The 18,324-nt window shown below is 39.8% G+C and overlaps 1 protein-coding gene across 8 annotated transcripts in view; it reads left to right on the top strand.

Moving 5' to 3' along the window:
• LOC124879170 (cytoplasmic dynein 1 intermediate chain 1) overlaps positions 1–18,324 on the top strand; it is an 81,450-nt gene that overhangs the window by 55,660 nt on the left and 7,466 nt on the right. For all 8 annotated transcript variants that reach the window (XM_047383562.1, XM_047383563.1, XM_047383568.1 and 5 more), the window contains 5 exons: positions 2,048–2,194; positions 3,514–3,627; positions 3,868–4,001; positions 6,472–6,616; positions 13,634–13,774. In XM_047383562.1, the coding sequence (XP_047239518.1) occupies positions 2,048–2,194; positions 3,514–3,627; positions 3,868–4,001; positions 6,472–6,616; positions 13,634–13,774 (681 nt within the window). The remainder of the gene's footprint in view (positions 1–2,047; positions 2,195–3,513; positions 3,628–3,867; positions 4,002–6,471; positions 6,617–13,633; positions 13,775–18,324) is intronic.

The raw sequence follows: 18,324 nt of genomic DNA, 5'->3' as shown, positions 1-18,324 counted from the left end.
ATTGTTAATATCCCTGAGCCATCTTCCCATTATGTAGTGGTATGCAGTATAAATATCTGCTGAAAAAATTATTTTTCATTATTTTACCAAGATAGATATTATAGATGTTACATCATCATAAAAAAAACCAAAAACAGCTAAATTTAGCAAATAATGAATAAATATTGGACTGAACAAAAAGGTTCATAGTATTACCAAATCAGTATGTCATGTTTAAGTATATTTTGTTAGAAATAGACCTTAAGCATAATAGACCCTTATCTGAAGCTGTGGTCACATCCTTTCTTCAGTCACTGGTGTTCTATAAGAAAGAGCTCTGCTTCTGCTCGTTTATTCATGGTGTGACCATCCCCTCAACATGTCTACTGCACCCATTTGTTATTGCAAGAAACCGATGTTGACTTTATTTAAATGGTTTATTTTATTGGGTTTAACTCATCAAGACAGGGCATTTGCACTTTTTATTTTCAATTTACTTCACAATTAACGTTGAAAAAGTTCAAGGCATATTAATACGTTTCTAATGCGCTGTAATTGTCTACAAATCTAACAGCTTCTTGGCCATATCCTCAAATCTGGTAAAGCCTAAAACCTCAATTCTCTTTAAAGAAAGAACGCTCAGGCAGCTGATGAGTGGCTTTACTTTTATCGTCAAAGTTAAATTTATTTTGAGTTTCGACATCTGAAGCAACTACAAAGCCATTCCTCTGAACTCGGTGATGCCTCTGGAGTAACAAAAACGAGAAATAAAGACTGCGCAGTGTTTTCTTTCCTTCTGGTTGGTTTTCCAGTCACCCTTTAAAATGAAGTGGGGTTTTGGCTGCTTTGCACATGGGGTGCTGGCAGGGATGGACGGAGGACAGTGAAGGAAAAGAAGCACAGACTGAAAGGAATATTAGAACTACAGTGTGCATTTCGCCTTGGTCATAGTTTTGCCTGCCACTACAGCACTTAATGTCTGTGGTAAAAAATGGTCGGTGGTCATAATGTTGTGGCTGGAGCTTTTGTTTTGTGTTTTCAGTTAGCGTCTATTTCACTGATGCATCGTTCTTTTAAACTGGAGCTGTTCAAATAGTAAATCCCAAATGTTATGAATATGTAATTACATTAATGACTTCTTTGTTAATACAGTGATTAAGAGCAGGATTCTGGTAATTATTCACAAATTTAGCCTCCAAGCACACTAAGCTGATTTTTTAACTGCCAAATATCTGGCATCCAATTTTCAAGACCAATAAAACTGTCAGCTGAGCTCCTAATAAATCTACGATCGTATTAGGCAACAACCCTGTTCCAGAAAGCAGCCTGCATCTTGTAGTTTGTCTGTTTTTAATTGTGATTTGTGTCTGAGAGCTTCACTTGGCCCTGTTGTGCTGGTAAATTATTTCTCCTCTCAATTTGTTAGAGGATTACACCACTTTCCCTCCTGTTGCGCTAAGCAATGGGATGAAACGTTTTCTCATAACTGAGACGCAGAGATCCTTAGGTGACCCCGGGGTCAGGAGCACTTGGCTCTTCCAAGCAGAAGCCAATATGGAACGGGCACCGAAGAGGAACCAAAACTCAATAAGCACGGCAATGAGGGGTGGGGGGAGTTCAAGGGTGTGCTCGTCGTGATGGAGGCTACGGTGAGCGCTTCAGTGGCTGCTGGAGTTTTGATGCTGTAATGTGAAACGGCTGGGGGGAACGGGGTCTACAATTCCCCTCTTTGTCTGGTCTCCACCCCAGCGTCACCCCTCTCTCCTCCCTTCAGCAGACCCTCTCAGTGGCCAAGCTCATCATCTCCGTCTCTGTCTGTTTCCCCACGTCTGCCACCCATCTCGTTGTCTCGATGACTGGTTTTAACTCCCACCCAGTCTAGCATAACCGCTTTAAATTCATATCTTTCTCACCACCTAATGTGTTGTCTTATAATTTCACCAATTGAAAGCATTTCGACATTCATATCTTTTCGGTATTATTTAACACATCTTTTGCAAAAACCCACTCACAAGCACTCACAAAAAGCAACCTCTCCCAAAAACTCTCTCCCCGTTTCTCTCCTCAGTCTCCGGTGGTATCTGTTGGTTTTGCCAAGTTTCATCCCAACTTGGTGGTAGGAGGAACTTACTCGGGACAGATTGTTCTGTGGGACAACCGCAGCCACCGTCGGACCCCTGTCCAGAGGACCCCCCTCTCTGCTGCAGCGCACACTGTAAGGCCCTTTTCACACAACATACTGTTAAAGACAAGTGAGATCCCACTCTGTCAACGGAGATCACTTTCATATCAGGATGTTACCAGTGTTAGGATGAACATATTGAGTTGCTTAGAGTTTAAGATGCTCGGGTAGGGAAACAGCATTGGTAAGTAAAAAAGTAAAAAAGGAACTGGAAATATTAACATGTTGATTTGTATATGCTCCTGTACATTACTGGTTGCAGGAAAATAGAACGTTCAACCTTCAGCCACAAAACTCAAAAATTTTACAAAGCAAGCAAAAAACATTTAGGAAAGCATAGAAACCAATTACATCACTAACAAAACTCAATATTTTAGAAAGAGTAAGAAACATACAGCAATAGTTGTAAGACATGGAGCAGAGTAAAATATTGTACAAAACAATATTTTATGATCTTAGCAAAACCAAATTTATGGAAACACAGTATAAAACATTATTTTCTTTTACTAAAATGTTTTCTTCTATAAAACGTGTTTCCAGATTTTTGTAATAACAAATCTTCAGATTTGTAAATATCATATTTTGCATTTCAGGGTCTGAAAATAAGAAAACACATTAAAAGTTTAACTCCAGTGAACTCGCCGACCCATCAACAAATTACCAATGCATGTACACAAGCCACGTCTTTAATCTCAAGTCCTTTTATAAGCTCAACTACAGGAGACATGTAGCCCCTTACACTGCTACATGCCATCTGTACTGTAGATTTGAAGAGACCACCGCTCTAGCCCTCTCCAGTTAGTGAAGTCTAGCTTGCTAGCATGGTGCTGATTGCTGAATGGACTCTTTGTGCAGCCCAGCAGACAAATCAATTACTGCCCAGTAATGATATAATGGCTTCACACACTTGTGGATTTGAACAGCAGCACATGTTCCAAGCGTGAAGGGATTGAAAAGGACCACTGCACTCTGGCATGCGAGGTGCCTGTCAGCTTTTAGTCCTTAAAGTATCTCATTATGTCACATGTTTCATGGTTGAATTATATAATAAGAATAGGACTGTTTTAACAAATTTAATATTAATACCAACATTTTAAGGCTGTAGAAAATGATCATGGTTCTGTCAGCCTTTTGCAATCAGGAATTGTCTGAATATTTAACGCACATGATGCCACATTTTCAGACATCCTTAAATGCTTCTATTCAAAAAGGAAAATAACTGGCTTTTCCTGTTTGCTTAGTTTTTTCACTTTTAACTGTAGCACATTTTCGGTCACTGAAGTTCTACTGGAAGCATGTTATTTCACGTCTCTGTTTTGTTTCTGTGCGTTATTGGGTGTTTACTTCTACAGCACCCAGTATACTGCGTAAACGTGGTCGGCACCCAGAATGCCAACAACCTGATCACTGTATCTACAGATGGGAAGATGTGTTCGTGGAGCCTCGACATGCTCTCTCAGCCTCAGGTACAGAAAAATGTCACTCAGCAGTTCCCACAACCTGCCAGAAGAATTTAATTTGAAGAGATTTACTGGAAAAAGCTTTTGTAGCTCAGGGGTTCTGCGTTGTTAAAATGAAGCACACTAAATCCAAAAATCTGAAAATTGAATTTTAAAGGTCGGTTTTGTATATAAATCATGATTTTATGTGTATATAAAGTCTTTAGAGTGCATAATTGACCAAATCCATGAAACTCCTGTGTGTAGGAGACCATGGAACTTGTGTACAGCAAATCCAAGCCTGTGGCAGTGACGGGTATGGCTTTCCCAACGGGAGATGTCAACAACTACGTGGTGGGGAGCGAGGAGGGCATCGTGTATACTGCATCCAGACATGGCAGGTGGGTGAAATGTTTTGCGTCCTTGTGCAAAGCTGTGCTCAGTCCACCAGCTAACTAAATGGGGAGATAAAACATTTAGAGATGAAGCAATAATTTAAGCTGGTGAGCTGAGTTGAATGCTTGATCTCTGCTGACCAGTTTGAATTCAGAAGGTCAAAACTCACATCTTTTTCTGGTCAGTGAACGCACCATACATAAGTGCTGACAAGTCCCGCTAATCACAGCACTCTTCAGTGTGAAAGAAGAGAGAAGACTCAGTATCAGCAGGTCAACAGTATAGTACAAGGAAAGAACCAGGGGCGTTTTTAGGGTCTCAAAACATTGGGGGCTTTAGCCCAAATCCAAAACATTTATATTTCAATAAGACAATTTATAGGTAATTTAAAATTAAAATAATATAGGACATATTGTACCAGTTCTCTTTGTCGGCTGGTTTTAGACTGAATGTAAATTATTGTGAATCAAACAAAAAAAGTTTGCAATAATGTTACTTTTTATTTTTGTTAGAAGCTGAATGAAGGACAAGGAGAAACAGTTTAGGTCTGATGAAAAACCATTTTGCTGAAGCAAATAATGACACATGTTGAGGTATTTAGAAAAGAACTTAATTGGACTTTTTGCTGACAAAGGTTTTTCTTAAACTCAGAAATGTTTACTTTGGGCCAAATAAATGTGCTTCTTCTGTACTCTACATAAATTACCTTTTAAACGTTACATTCTCATTAAAGTGTTCCACTCCTGAGACTCCATTGTTTTTATTCTTATATTTCAAAAAAGGAAAATGGTATGAAGTTGATTTTCCTAAATCTTAGTTCTATTTTATCGCCATCTTTTCAGCCCTTCATTCCACTTCTGAAGAAATCTGGCCTGTCAAAAATAATAAATGAAACATTTTTCAACACAGTCTTTTGTTCTGCACTGAGCATGTGAGACATTAGTGCAGTTCTTACTAATAAACACTTTGAGAGGAAAGGGTGTTAAGTTGAGGTGTTTAAAATATAGCTTAGAGCCTCATTCTGGACCTTATCAGTACTAATATTACAGTTATTAATAACTGTATACATATGGTATGTATGTCTCACCTTCAGTAAAACTGTATCCTTGTTTAATTAGTTTAGTTTCTATAATATTACATGTGTAATTCAGAAAAATAAAATAGTTACCTAATCAATGGTCCACCTGTGATTAATTGCTATGATTTATTTCTTAATTATTCTGCATCTTTAAAGCCGGAGCTGCATGTTTAGAATCAACACAGAAGATATGAAAGAGAACAGGGAGGCTTACTTTTGCTCTTTCTACTACGTCTTACTGGCACCAGGAGATATTTTCCTGGTTTATTGAGCCACACTTTTTCCTGTCTACATGTAGAACTGGACTATAAGACTGGCTACAGCCATGAGATCAATGTGTTGATCTGAAGGACCTTTAAATGTGTTTAGCTACGTTAGGATTAAATGCTTTTATTTTGACTGAAGTAAAGGACCAGATATTTTCACATTATGATGCAGATCCAGCCAGAAGCTCACAGAGAAGGTTGCTGCTGTTTTCTGTCACAGCCACATCATTTAACTTCACCTGTAGCTCAGGTGAAAGTCCCTCATCATGACCCTGAAGATGCTCATTAGAGTGAACCTCCATCTCATGTCTTGCTGGGTGAATCAGTGATTAGCTGTAACTTACAATTAGCCCATTCCGAGTCAGCATTCAGGTTTTACCGCTATCTTCTCCTGGGTTATACCGCTCTGCTTCCACCGTTTCCTGAACACACCCACCCACCAGGCTCTCTCTCTTCGGTTGGCTCCGCGGTTGCTCTTAAGTAAGCCCTGTTTCAGTGTAAGTTTTCTGGTAATGAAGGAGGCAGGTCGACCTGGAGTAAACTGCTGTTCTGGACTTCTTCAGAATGGAGTCCGTCTCTGGTTGTGCGAGTAGTTGCGCATTTGTGGTGCTGCGAGTGCGCAAATAACTATTTTTTGTCTTCTCCTTTTAACTCATTGTCAGGTTAGGTGGAGCGGGACATGATTATATGGAACACAATTGAAAAAATCAGATTGTTTTTAAATAAAAATGTGAAGTCCAATACCATTTTGTGGCTGCATCTTTTTAATACTTCTAAATTTCTTCTATCAAGAAGTCCGGGGCTATTCAGAAAACATCCGGGGCTTCCGCTCCGGAAGCCCAGGTCTAACTACGCGCCTGGAAAGAACCAAAATAAAGGAAAATAAAGTGGTTTAATATGTAATTATTTTCTCAAATTAGATACATTTAGGCTTGTTTTCCATATTTAGCATGTTTTATAAATATTTTATGGGTCTGTGTAAAGAGAAACTTTCAGGTTTAGGCATCCTTACTGTTAGTGCTTCATATTTTGACCACTCTCTTAGAAAGATGATCCTAAACTCTTAGTATTTAAATAAATGCTATTAAATATCAAAACTTAATTCTCAATGTTTTTTTTAATCATCTCCAGTAAAGCGGGCATCTGCGAAATCTTCGAGGGCCACCAGGGGCCGGTTACGGGCATCAGCTGTCACAGTGCAGTGGGCACTGTGGACTTCTCCCACCTCTTTATTACATCTTCCTTCGATTGGACTGTCAAACTCTGGAGCACCAAGGTACACAGTGTGTGAGAACGTGTGTGTGTGTGTGTGCGTGTGTGGGTGCGTGTGTGTGTGTGTGCGTGTGTTGTTGTACTTGTTGTTGAGTGAGAACCATTTTTCGTATTTTTATTGCAAAGTGAGGACATTTTTCTGGTCCTCACTTTTTCAAATTCCGTTCTTGGGACAGGGGTTAGGTTTAGGACTAGGGTATGAATTGAGTTATTGTTAGGGTTAGGGTTAGGTATTAACTGGTTAGGGTCAGGGTTAGGCACTAAAAATCAAGGAAAATGAATGGAAGTCAATGGAAGTAACTGAAAAGTCCTCATAAAGATAGTAAAACATGGATGTGTGTGGGTTTGTGTGTGTGTGTGTGTGTGTGTGTGGAGGGAGGGAAAGAGAGCGAAAAAGAAACAGAAGGAACTGATGTGTGGGGGGTTGATTGTGGCCTCTGAAAGGTTATATAGAGGGACTCCTGAGAGAATGAGGGGAGGGAGTTGAGTACATTGGATGAACAACTATTTGAAAAACAGTCTTTCTTTACTATTTGTGTGTCTCCACATGTATGTGTGTGTTGGAGTAAGCTCTTTACAATGTGTTGTTGCATACATTTACTGTGTGAGTGTACTGTGAAATTAATCAGCAGAAGCCGGAACTCTGATGACTGTGACCTGAATTCATCCTCTCAAGCGTCGTTCTGCTCTAAGGCTCTGTGCTGTCCCCAGAAACCCTGATGTGACATTTTATCTTAATAACAGATGTTGCGTTTATGTTTCACAAATGTTAAACGGATACCCCTAATTCCATTACAGTAGTACTTCTTTTTCTTGTTCTGTGAAAGTCGTTCATCAGAAGGATCTCTGATTGTTCTGACAGATCATTAGAAACAGAAACAAACGTTTTGTCCTTTATGTTCGCGACCATCAACGTCATAAAAAAAGGTAAGCACATATAAAGATACACCAAATATACAACTTAGAGTAATAGGAAAAATCCTCAAAAAAAAAAGAAAATGATAAATTATATTGGGATTTTATGACAGGCAAGTTGAACAGAAGTATCTATCACTTGCACAACTTTTTTCAAATAGAAATCTGAAAAGTGTGGTGTAGATTTTATATTCAGTCCTACTGAGTTAATAATTTTGCTGAAATTACAGCTGCAAATCTTTTAGGGTAGGTCTCTAGCAGCTTTGCCCATCTAGCAACTGGAATTTCTGCCTTTTTTCGAGCCCAGTCAGAATGGATGAAGTGTAGGTAAACAATCATTTTCTGTTGTTGCTACAGAATCTCAGTTGGAATTAAGTCTGGACTTTGACTGGGCCATTTCAACACATAAATATGCTTTGATCTAAACCATTCCATTGTAGCGCTGGCTGTATATTTTGGGATTGTTGTCCTGCTTGGAGGTGAACCTCCAACAGAAAATTGTTTTCCAACCTAATTTCTAACATAACTTCTCCATAATGTCCAATGATTTTCTTGGTCTTCAGCTATATTTACACTGAGATTCAATCACGCCCAGGTGGACTGATTAGATGACGTCTAAGGTCAGCTGCTTGTTATGGATTTTATTTAGCGTCAACAGGGTAAGTAGGGTTGAATCCAAATGCACACCACACTTTTCAGGTTTTAATCTGTAAAACTATTTTAAAACCATGTATCATTTTCATTTTATTACTTTTTGTTGGTACATTGCATTCAATCCAAATAAAATATGCTCATATTTGTGCTTGTGAAAAAAAATTCAAAGAGCATGAATACTTTTGCAAAGCACTGTAAGTCAGCTGGAGTCTACACCTGCAGTAGAAATATATACATACCGTGCATCTTGGTCTTTGTCGCTTCTTTTCACACTTAATATGACAAGCACTCAGAAACCCTTTACCTCTGTGTTCCCTGATGTGTGTCAAAGTCCCTGCAAAACCCCAAAAGCACTGACAGGATGGCGCAGGCGGCCACATTCAGAGAATCAAAGTCGGACAGGCTCAAGAGGTAGTCGCTCCTCCTCTTGGCTCTTTTTGAGTGACCTCGTCCACTCAGGGCATTTGCTCTCCCTTCAAACTAACATGATGAGTTCCATTTGGCAGCATTTCAGTGGCAGTAAAATCCAAACAGTCACTGGTGCTGTCAGAGTACACCTGGATAAGGGAAAAGTTGGTTAAAACACTTACAGGACATTTTTGTGGGACTGAGACTGAAGTTCTAGTTTTGGGTTGTTTTACATGTTGCACAAAAGACTTTTTGAGAAATAAAAGGAACAACAGATGCTGATTGCAGAAGTCAGCAAGAGGAAGTAAAACAGAGATTTTAAGTGAAATTATTGGTTTAAAAAAGCTGATGTATACTATAAAAAAGAGTGTTGAGCAAATAATCCTAGAAGAAACATCCAAAGTCTAAAAACGGCCTGCTGAAAATAATAAAAAGCATAATGAATTTACCATTATACCTACAGCCTGAGTCGGGATCTTATTTCAGTTTTCATACTTGGCTGAGACAGGCCATAAAGCATTATGATGAATTCTGGCTCGTGTTTGCAAGCAGCCAGTTCATAAAGCTTGTGCAAAAGCCCTGTGCCACATATTAAAACATTTCGGCAGATTTTCATCAGGAGAACGTGTTATTTTTTTTCAGGATTTGGGAATTCCCTTTCCTTTGAGGGCCACCACAGGAATGTGTGTCTGTCTCTCCTCCAACATAACCCATGTTTGTGTGTGGACAGGCACTTACCTGGAGGTGTGAAGGTGTGTGACTACAGACACACTGCACATGCCTCACATTCATCTTGTGAAGGCGGTCTTTGCAGTCGCTCACACACATATAAACAGGTCTGTTGCAAATTGTTTTTGTATTCACTCACACGTTTGCCCTCACAGTTGTACAGAAGCCTGCTAATGTTTTTACTCTCAGCGGTGCAAATATTGTGGTTAGCGAAACCGTTCTGAGCCGGGCCAGAGTTTGAAGATGTCGCGACAGCTGGGAGTGAGTTTATGATTGTGCATAACTTGAACCGTCTTGCTCTCTTGACCCCAAAACCAGCATCTACTAAGTGATTGGATGATGTATAATAATTCCACTTCTGCTCCCTGAAGAAGTTAATTAAAGGCCTGCATCACTGTCAGTTCAGGTGATTGTTGAAGAGTGTGGATAAAGTCTTAGCTGAGCATCAGTAGGTGTCTTTGAAAATGAGATTATAGCAGGGGCTTGTCCTGGTGTGCTCTCACAGCACAGAACATGAAAGATTGTAATTAGATGATAGTGTCTCAGTGTGGCCATAAAAAATTGAATTAGTTTAAATTTGGATGTGCACCGTCAACCGGGGCTACAGTAATGAATAGTAGGATTGTTGGTTGTTGGATCTCTGTGATGGGTGAGTGAAAACAGTATTCAGTTTAACAGCTATTAGACATGGACTGCTATGAGGTTTTCACGGTATAAAAAACGTGAGTGAAAACACCACAGTTTCACAAACATTTTAAGCAAACATTTCTAATTGAATTTATTAAAAGTAGAAGAGCAACAATTAACCCTACATATTCCCACCAAATACTATATACTGATTATGACAGGTACATTACAGTTATTTCTAAGTTTTATCTGTTGTTTTTTTTATTTGGATATGTAGAGTTTTCTAAAATAAAGTAGTAGTTTTCAAGCTCCTAAACTGATTTTAGCTGGTGAATTAGTCAGGCTATCTGCAGTCATCTTCTTGACAGATATGCCACTCCTAGTTTGCTAACTTGAGAGTTAAAACAGCATCACTTTAATAAGAGTTATAGCTGGCACTTTCTATTTTTTGTTTTGTTTTCTGCCATCAGAAAAAAACAAAGATGTCTGTCTAATAAACCAGAGAAAAGTGTGGCAGCCTTCTTTCAGCCAGCTGACCAACAGTGTACACTAACAAGTGTGGACATTGCTGCATGATTCTGTTTACCGCCGACGTTTTCTGGCATTAAAGAAAAATGCTAGACCTGCAACAACGCTTTATAAGCCGATAGATTTTCAGTTCTCACCATTACTGCAGCATCAACACGCAATTAAAATCACTTAAATATAATCTGCAAAAAGTTAAGTAGGCATTATTTTTATGCTTGTTTAATGAGGTCAATTGGAAACATTAGGCTAGATATTGAGCTAGATATATTATGTTTTAATGGCTGTTGTGACAGTAAAATCTATTTAACAGAGAAATGCAACACTTTTTCCACCATTTTTACAATGATATCCAACAAGACACGCTGATACACATCAAGCTCATCGTTCCAACATTTTTAGCAAAGGAAATTCAAACACTCTCTGGGAGTGTTTTTGCAAGCAGAATTGACCAGTTTCAAATTGTACAGTGCAAGCAGCATTAAATGAAGTTGAAGGCTTTTAGATTATGATCTTTTTTCTGGTAAATGCAATGGAAACACAATGGAGGGCTAAGAATGGTCTCAGAAAACTATCCTGGTTGCTGGAAATTGTTCCTGTACTGAAAACGTGCCTTATGTTGCTTCTTATTTACCTTGTAAATACATGTTACCAAGATTTCCTCTCTGTACCACACTTGCAGTCCACACTTGTACTGATAGGACATAATTAATTTTCGGTGTGGTGCTTCAGTCTGAGGACTGCAGTAAAAGTCTCATTCCTATCTTTTATGCTGGTGCATTTTGATCTGAAGTGTCAATTTTCATTCTACTGCAATAAGTGCTATGCATTGCACAATCTGAAATTATGTTTTGTTTCTGCTTCTTGTTCAGTTCAAACAACACAGTTCAGGTCTTGCAGTAATACTTTATCACACTCTATTCAGGTATGGTTTTCTAGCTCAGACGTGCAAGAAGCTTCATAGCCTACCATCACTGGAAAGATAATGACTACCAGGTACTTTCTGTATGGCGCCACTTGGATTAAACTATGTTTTGAGATTAGTTTTGAAACTTTTCACATTCTTTAGAAATAGTGGATATGGCCAAAACAGTAGCTTAAACCAGAATCAGTTCTGTTGGTTTATTTAAGTTATGTATAATTTTGAGTTTATAACTAAATTAGGTGGCGGAGAGATTTTATGGCCAATTAAAAAGAAAAAAAGAAAGTTATTGTTGAAAGATGAGTTGCGATAAAAGAGTTAGGATTGTCAGTAGAGAAAAAACTTATTGAGTACAAACACTGTGAGGCAGAGAAAAATAAATGACTTATTCTGTTGCTGGCCGACAGGAAAACCATTTCAATGGGAGCTTGAAATTAACTCGGCCGTTTGTTTAGCTATGTCGATGTGTTGATCCCAGAAACTTCGGAGCAAGAAGTTAACGGGTAATGGGTTTGTATGGGGGTAAGAATGAGGAAGAGAGACAGAATACTGTATATTCTTTTATTTCACTCCTCCAGCCAACCTATCTCCTCTCCACGACCCCTCCCACTCTTCTTCTCAGGAACACAGTTTTGTTTCTTAAACCCCTGGAAGCCCAGCTGTCAGTCTGAAAAATGGGGATTACACACACAGTGGCACACACACTCAAGCCGAGTCTTTTAAATTTTTAAACCTATAGGTACGCTTCTTTATGAATGACTGCTACTTGGGGGAGCACAGTGTCAGTTTGGTCCAACAGGCTCATCATCAAGGCCACAGCCTGTTGCGTTGTTTGAAATATTTCCCTCTATAAGGGAGGATGTATTCAGAATCTTTCCTTAAATAAATTTACAAAAACAACCGATAAGATACGACATATAAAGTAGAAGTCTTACCAACAAAAAAAAAAAGCTCTTTGGTAAAAATGTAATTAAAAACAAGATATGGTTTATGTATTCCTATAAAAGCGCTGGTTTAGTGCTCTGACTGATACATTGTTTGGGAAATGTGATTTCGTTATTGAGCTTGTTAGTGCCGTAGACCAATGACAAATTTTGATTTGGTAAATTCAGTTTTCTTACAGTTTTTTCTTTGATCTTCTCATTTTTGGAGATTTACACCCCCAACAACATTTGACTCGCACAGAGTAAATAAATCTCAAAAACTCCAACTTGATTGAAAAGTGACATTTATTTAGGATTTTAAAGATGTGACAGATGTAATTATTATGTAATTATGCAGATGAAATGTTGATAGTGTATATTTAGAGTTATTGTTTATTGAATAGTTTATTTGTGCTTGTGTCTGTGCTGAAGTTACAAATCAAATTCTGCTTTGGGCTCCACGTGATCTGGCTGGCTCTGGTCAGTCTTTCAGGGTTGCAACTACAGGTTAATGAGGTTGCCAAAATATTGTGGAGTGAAAAGTTAAATACTTTCTTTGATTCTGTGATCACTGGGTGTTCTGCGGTCAATGGGTGGGAGACAGGGTGCACCCTGGACAGGTCATGAAAGTTATAAGTAACATTAAATCTCCTTTCCAACACAGTGTAGTGTAAATAACGGCATATTACGGTAATTTATAATTTGTCCACTAGAGAGCACTGACAAGTTTTCCATGCAAAGGTAAAACATCTTCCACAGCACCAGATATAAATCTTTAACATCAGTTCATGTTAAAAGTGATTATCAACAGATATGATTGCTGAGATTATGATTATTCCACTGAACAAAACAAATAACTTCATAATTAATTAACCTGTTGATGCCTGAAAGCTGCTCATCCTACTTGAAGCACCTCTTGCTCCCCTCCACTGTCCGCCCCCTCCCTCTCGTTGCATTCTCTATCTCTTCGCATCTCTCCGACAGCTGTTGTGTTAAGGATACAGTACACCTTGTGGAGGGGCCTTCCCTTTCATCTCTCCCAGTGGTTTTATGGCGCTGTGTGAATGTGCAAGGCTTTTTAATTAGGCTCTGCACCCAGACAGGCCCCAAGGCTGAGGCAGCGCCACTCTGTCTGAAGCTCACACACTCCCTCTCTCCGTTCCTTTTCACTCTGTGTCTCTCTTTCTCTATTTTCCGTCCATATCCAGTGTGTCATCTCCTGTAATCTCTCTGTTTTCCTGTACAGTGCTATTTTACACCATGCCATCAAAAATCGTCCACGGATATCTTCTTATTTGTGTCGCTCCCTCTCTTTCAGCACAACAAACCCCTGTACTCTTTTGAGGACAATGCCGACTACGTGTACGACGTCATGTGGTCGCCAGTGCATCCCGCCATGTTTGCCGCCGTGGATGGCATGGGCCGCCTGGACCTGTGGAACCTCAACAACGACACCGAGGTGTGTGGGTTTAGGTCACAGAGGGCGTGTTTTCTGGCTTGCCTTGTTCCCTGTCAGTGTGCGTGCGTCTTTAGTGTCTCGGGGTCTGTTGCTGGGGCTCAGCCCGAACCGCACAACCCAACACCCAAAGCTCCCTTCTTCTTCACACACACACACACACGATTCAAGATTCCCCTGTAGGCGTTTCCCACAGCTCTCGCTTTAAGTCTGACTGGGTGACATCTTCTCCTCCTGGCTCCCACCCAGCCACCCCGCTAACATTTCTACAACCTCTGCCTAATGTTCAGACAACCTCAGAGACCATCTTCCTCCCACATTGTGTCCCATCAGAGGAGTGCACAGATGTGTCGGAGACCGCAAGCAGAGAGCCCCAGCCCTCAGTCCACAGTCCCATGCAAATAATCATTAAAAAAAGAATGTTAAGGCCAATGGTTGAGTTTTGAAATGCTGCGGTGTGACAGTTATTTTGAGATGAGTGCATTTAAGGCCGTTTGAGTGCTGGAATTTAGTATAATCATGTGCAATGTTAAACATACAGAAAGGTAAGAAGAAGAATAATGTCTAAAGTTCTTGGACACATACTTTTCAATTGTAATTGGGTGATTTTAGTTTTTTTACTCCAGACCCATTTCACATTCATAGAATGCATGAGTTGACACCCCTAGTAAAGATGTATTGTAAAATCCTTAAAGAAATCAATCATTATTGCATCAACCACAGAAAAAATGAGAGAAATCCAGATCTGTATTTAAGTACATTGATTCAATAAGGAAAACACTTATCTCATATGAAGAAATAATTGTCAGTCAGTCAGTCATTTTCTACCTCTTATTCCATAGTGGGTCGCGGGGGAGCTGGTGCCTATCCCCAGCACTCTATAGGCGAGAGGCGGGGTTCACCCTGGACAGGTCGCCAGAAATAATTGTTTTCAACAAAAATATTACTGGCAGAATTATTTAAAATAAAGGTATTTCATTCTAATTTATACAGTTTTAAGTATGTAGGTTGAACTGAGTTTCCAGATATCCCATTAGCAATCCAGGACTTTTCAAACATTAGACTATCTACAGGCTGTCAGTTGTTTAAAATGCATGCCTTTAAAAAGCTTTTGTGTCCTACCCCCACAAAAGTAAAAATGTGGAATTTTCTCCACGGGGAGTTTTACAGAACTATGTCCTTTGTCCATTTCAGACTAACGTTGAGCTTTCCAGCAACAACTAAATCAGCTGGGTTTGTCAGGACACAAAGAATTGAAATGTGGGAAAGCACCCCATGCACACAGTTAAGTACGCTGGATATGATGCTGTGGGCCCGGCCTTGTTACAACGCACTCCATCATATCATTCAAACACCAGGGCATTTTAAATAAAGAAATCTGTAACTCTCACCCAGAAAACCGAAGACGTGTTGTCATTGGGTCTTTTCAGCAAGATAGTGGCCTAAAACATATGCAATAATAGTTCACGAGACACAAAATCGACCTTGCTCCATGGTCATCTAAATCCTTAGACTCTTCTCGGAAACCTGTAGCTGAAGATAAGAGTAATGGGAGAGGAGCCAGGACTCTGAATGATCTAGACTCAAAGATTCCTCTGTTTCAACCTTGGTAAAAGTTATGGAAGAAGTCTAAATGCAGATATATCCCTAAAAGAGGGCCGGGTAGGAAATAATTGGCCTTTGTCTTAACATTTAGATTTCACCCCACTGAATAAATATACTCAGAAAAGTTTTTTTTTTTTTAAGTTTCTGTTTTAAAATCTTCTGCAATAAGGGATTAATTTGTATTAAGGCTTTCTGCATAGTTTTATCCCAAGTGCCAATAAATGTGGCCAGCACTGTTTGTACTTATATATAGTACATATGTTCTAAGTTTTGCTATGAGGACAAGTGAAGCTCTAGTTTACAGCTTCTGCTCTTCACACCGTTAGGACGTGTTAGGGAGTGAACTTCAACAGAGCTTTGACTCCTTTAGAAAAAAACTGGGAAATACTTTGTTTTTCGCTTGTCTCCTTGCTGAAGCTATATGCTTTGTGGACTGGTGAGAATACTACAGCTATTTTCTTCACATTTTCTATAAAGCAAAAATGTAACTGCAACCATGATTCTGTAAAAACCTTTCTTTCCTTCAACCCAGTCAGCAGACAACCTTTGATCATTCAGGTAAAAGTCCAGATAAAATGATCCTTCGCTCTCCTTCCTCCTTGGTTTCCATGGACACAGCAGTGACTTCAACCTTAATGCATGTCTTCGTCAAGACAGATGCTCTCACTCCTCTCAGATAATAAGCTCTCCCTCTTTTCTCATTTTCTCTACCATATAAGAGTCCCATGTCTTCTCACTTCAGCTCCCATCTCTGTGCATCTTCTTGCTTTAATGCCACTTCTGTGGGAGCAGCAGTTCCTCTGTCTGCAGCACATATTCCCATGGTTCCCTCAACAGCAGGCTTTTCACAGACAGAGGAAGAGTTCATTATCGGGGACTTAACTCGCCTAACAATGTGCTTTATGAGAAACATTTGCACAGACGAGCACTCGCGCCAACGGATGTGTTGAACGCGTGCACGCTCACTCACTCACACACTAGTCAGTCTGATAGCAACAGGCTTTCGTTGTTGCCATCATATTAAAAACACAGAGTCATAACAGCATTAACAGAGCAGCGCAGCGCGCCTGGTTCTCATTTCCAGCACACACACGTGCGCAGACACACGCAGGGCAAATTTTAAAGTTCTCCATTCAGATTCGTTGCGGAGCAAGAGAAGCTAGTGGGCTAATGGCAGTCAGTCTGTGGTTAGCTCTGCTTAAAATGTGCAGGAGCTCGGTGTGCAAGGAGAAGCGGTGCCAAGGCCTCTGTCTCCACTGGTGACATGTGTCAGACTCGCCTGCCACATGTCAGGAACAGTTTATGGAAACACTGCAGATGGTTTTGGGTTTTTGAAGGTGCCACATGAGCACTAAAGACAGAAATCAAGATTCAGCTCAGGCCACGCTAGCAAACATGTACAAGTCATTTTCGCATAAATAGCCCCTCATGTGTCCAGTTAAATAAAAAGCTGTAAATCTGACAGCTTTTTATTCGTAACCTCCAGTACATTTAGATGAAGCCACCCTGTTCTTGTGGTAAGTTTTCACTGTAATCACATAATGTAATCCTCCAATTTTTCAATAAACAATAGGGCAAGTTGCAATTAGGGTCACTAAACAAAATGTGGTTTATTTAAGGCTTGTCATAAGTGGATATTTATTACTCCATTTTATTTCAGAATAAAAGAAATTTACTGCAGATAATCTTGTTCTTTTAGGGAATCCTTGCACTGCTTCTGAGGTCATAAACAACCTCACTTAGTCAGTGTTAGTAAGCCTACTTTTTTAGTAGATAAAACATTATTTACTTTGTGTTTGGTATTGGCAGAATGTTGTTTATTATTCTTTTTGCTGCACACAGGTGGCATCTTTTGTTATTGGGATTTCTACTTTTTTGCTGTTTGAACTATTATTTTGTGGATGGTTCCATGAGATTCTGAATAATTGCTGAAATTGCTTGAAATTTAGACTGAATGCATTTATTGTAGCACAGTTGAACTCCTTAGTGCAACTGTTGTAATGAAGTGCAGCGACTTGCACCAAAACGACTGATGCATTTTTAGATACTTACTTACTCATCATTTCTCTTGACCTTCCTTATCTCCTTCCTTCTTCTTTGTGTCCTCCCTCCCTCATGTTCTTCCTTCTTTCCTTCTTGTCTTTATGCCTTTATTTCTTATGTCTTTACTCCACTTGTTCCTTGTGTTGCTCCTTTTTTTTCGTATACTCATACTGGTACTCTTTGCCTTCTGCTTATCAGCGACCGGGTCGCTGGGGCAGCAGCCTAAGCAGAGACGCCCAGACCTCCTCCAGCTTTTCTGGGGGTAGCCCGAGGCATTCCCAGGCCAGCTCAGAGACGTAGTTCCTCCAGCATGTCCTGGGCCGTCCCCTGGGCCTCATCCTGCAGGAGATGTTCTAGGGTCAGCAGACTCCTCTATGAAGGAGCAGTGGCTCTACTCCAACGTCCTCTTGGATGGCTGAGCTCCTCATCCTTTTTTCTTAAATCATTCTTTATTTCCCTGTTTCCTCTCTGGCTTCCTTCCTTCCTTCTTTCCCTCCCTCTATTTGAAGGATGCCCACTGCAGAAATGTCATAATTGAGACTAATTATTTCATATTTGTAAGGGGGCATAAAGGAGTCACAACTATAGAAAGTGGAGTCTGGACAAGTGTGGAACTTTTACGTAGAGACATGTAGGAACCCTCAATCTGTCACAGCATTGCATATCTGCCTTGTGTAAGGAAGTACCTTTACATCTTCACCTTTCTCTATGGCTGGCACTAGAATATTAGAATATTCAGTTTGATCTTCAGCTAAATTAGAGAGCCATAGATTTTTTTTGGCATGTTGAAAAATCGAGCGTACTCTTTGTGACTTTTTTTGTAATGGTATGCAATTTTTGCAGCAGTGTCATAATAATAACATGAGCTAATTTCATGCTACAACATGCAGACCCTTTGTCAGCAC

The sequence above is a fragment of the Girardinichthys multiradiatus genome, chromosome 13, assembly GCF_021462225.1.
Source record: "Girardinichthys multiradiatus isolate DD_20200921_A chromosome 13, DD_fGirMul_XY1, whole genome shotgun sequence".
NCBI classification, from domain to species: Eukaryota; Metazoa; Chordata; class Actinopteri; order Cyprinodontiformes; family Goodeidae; genus Girardinichthys; species Girardinichthys multiradiatus.
This window is presented reverse-complemented; position numbering and strand designations above follow the sequence as displayed.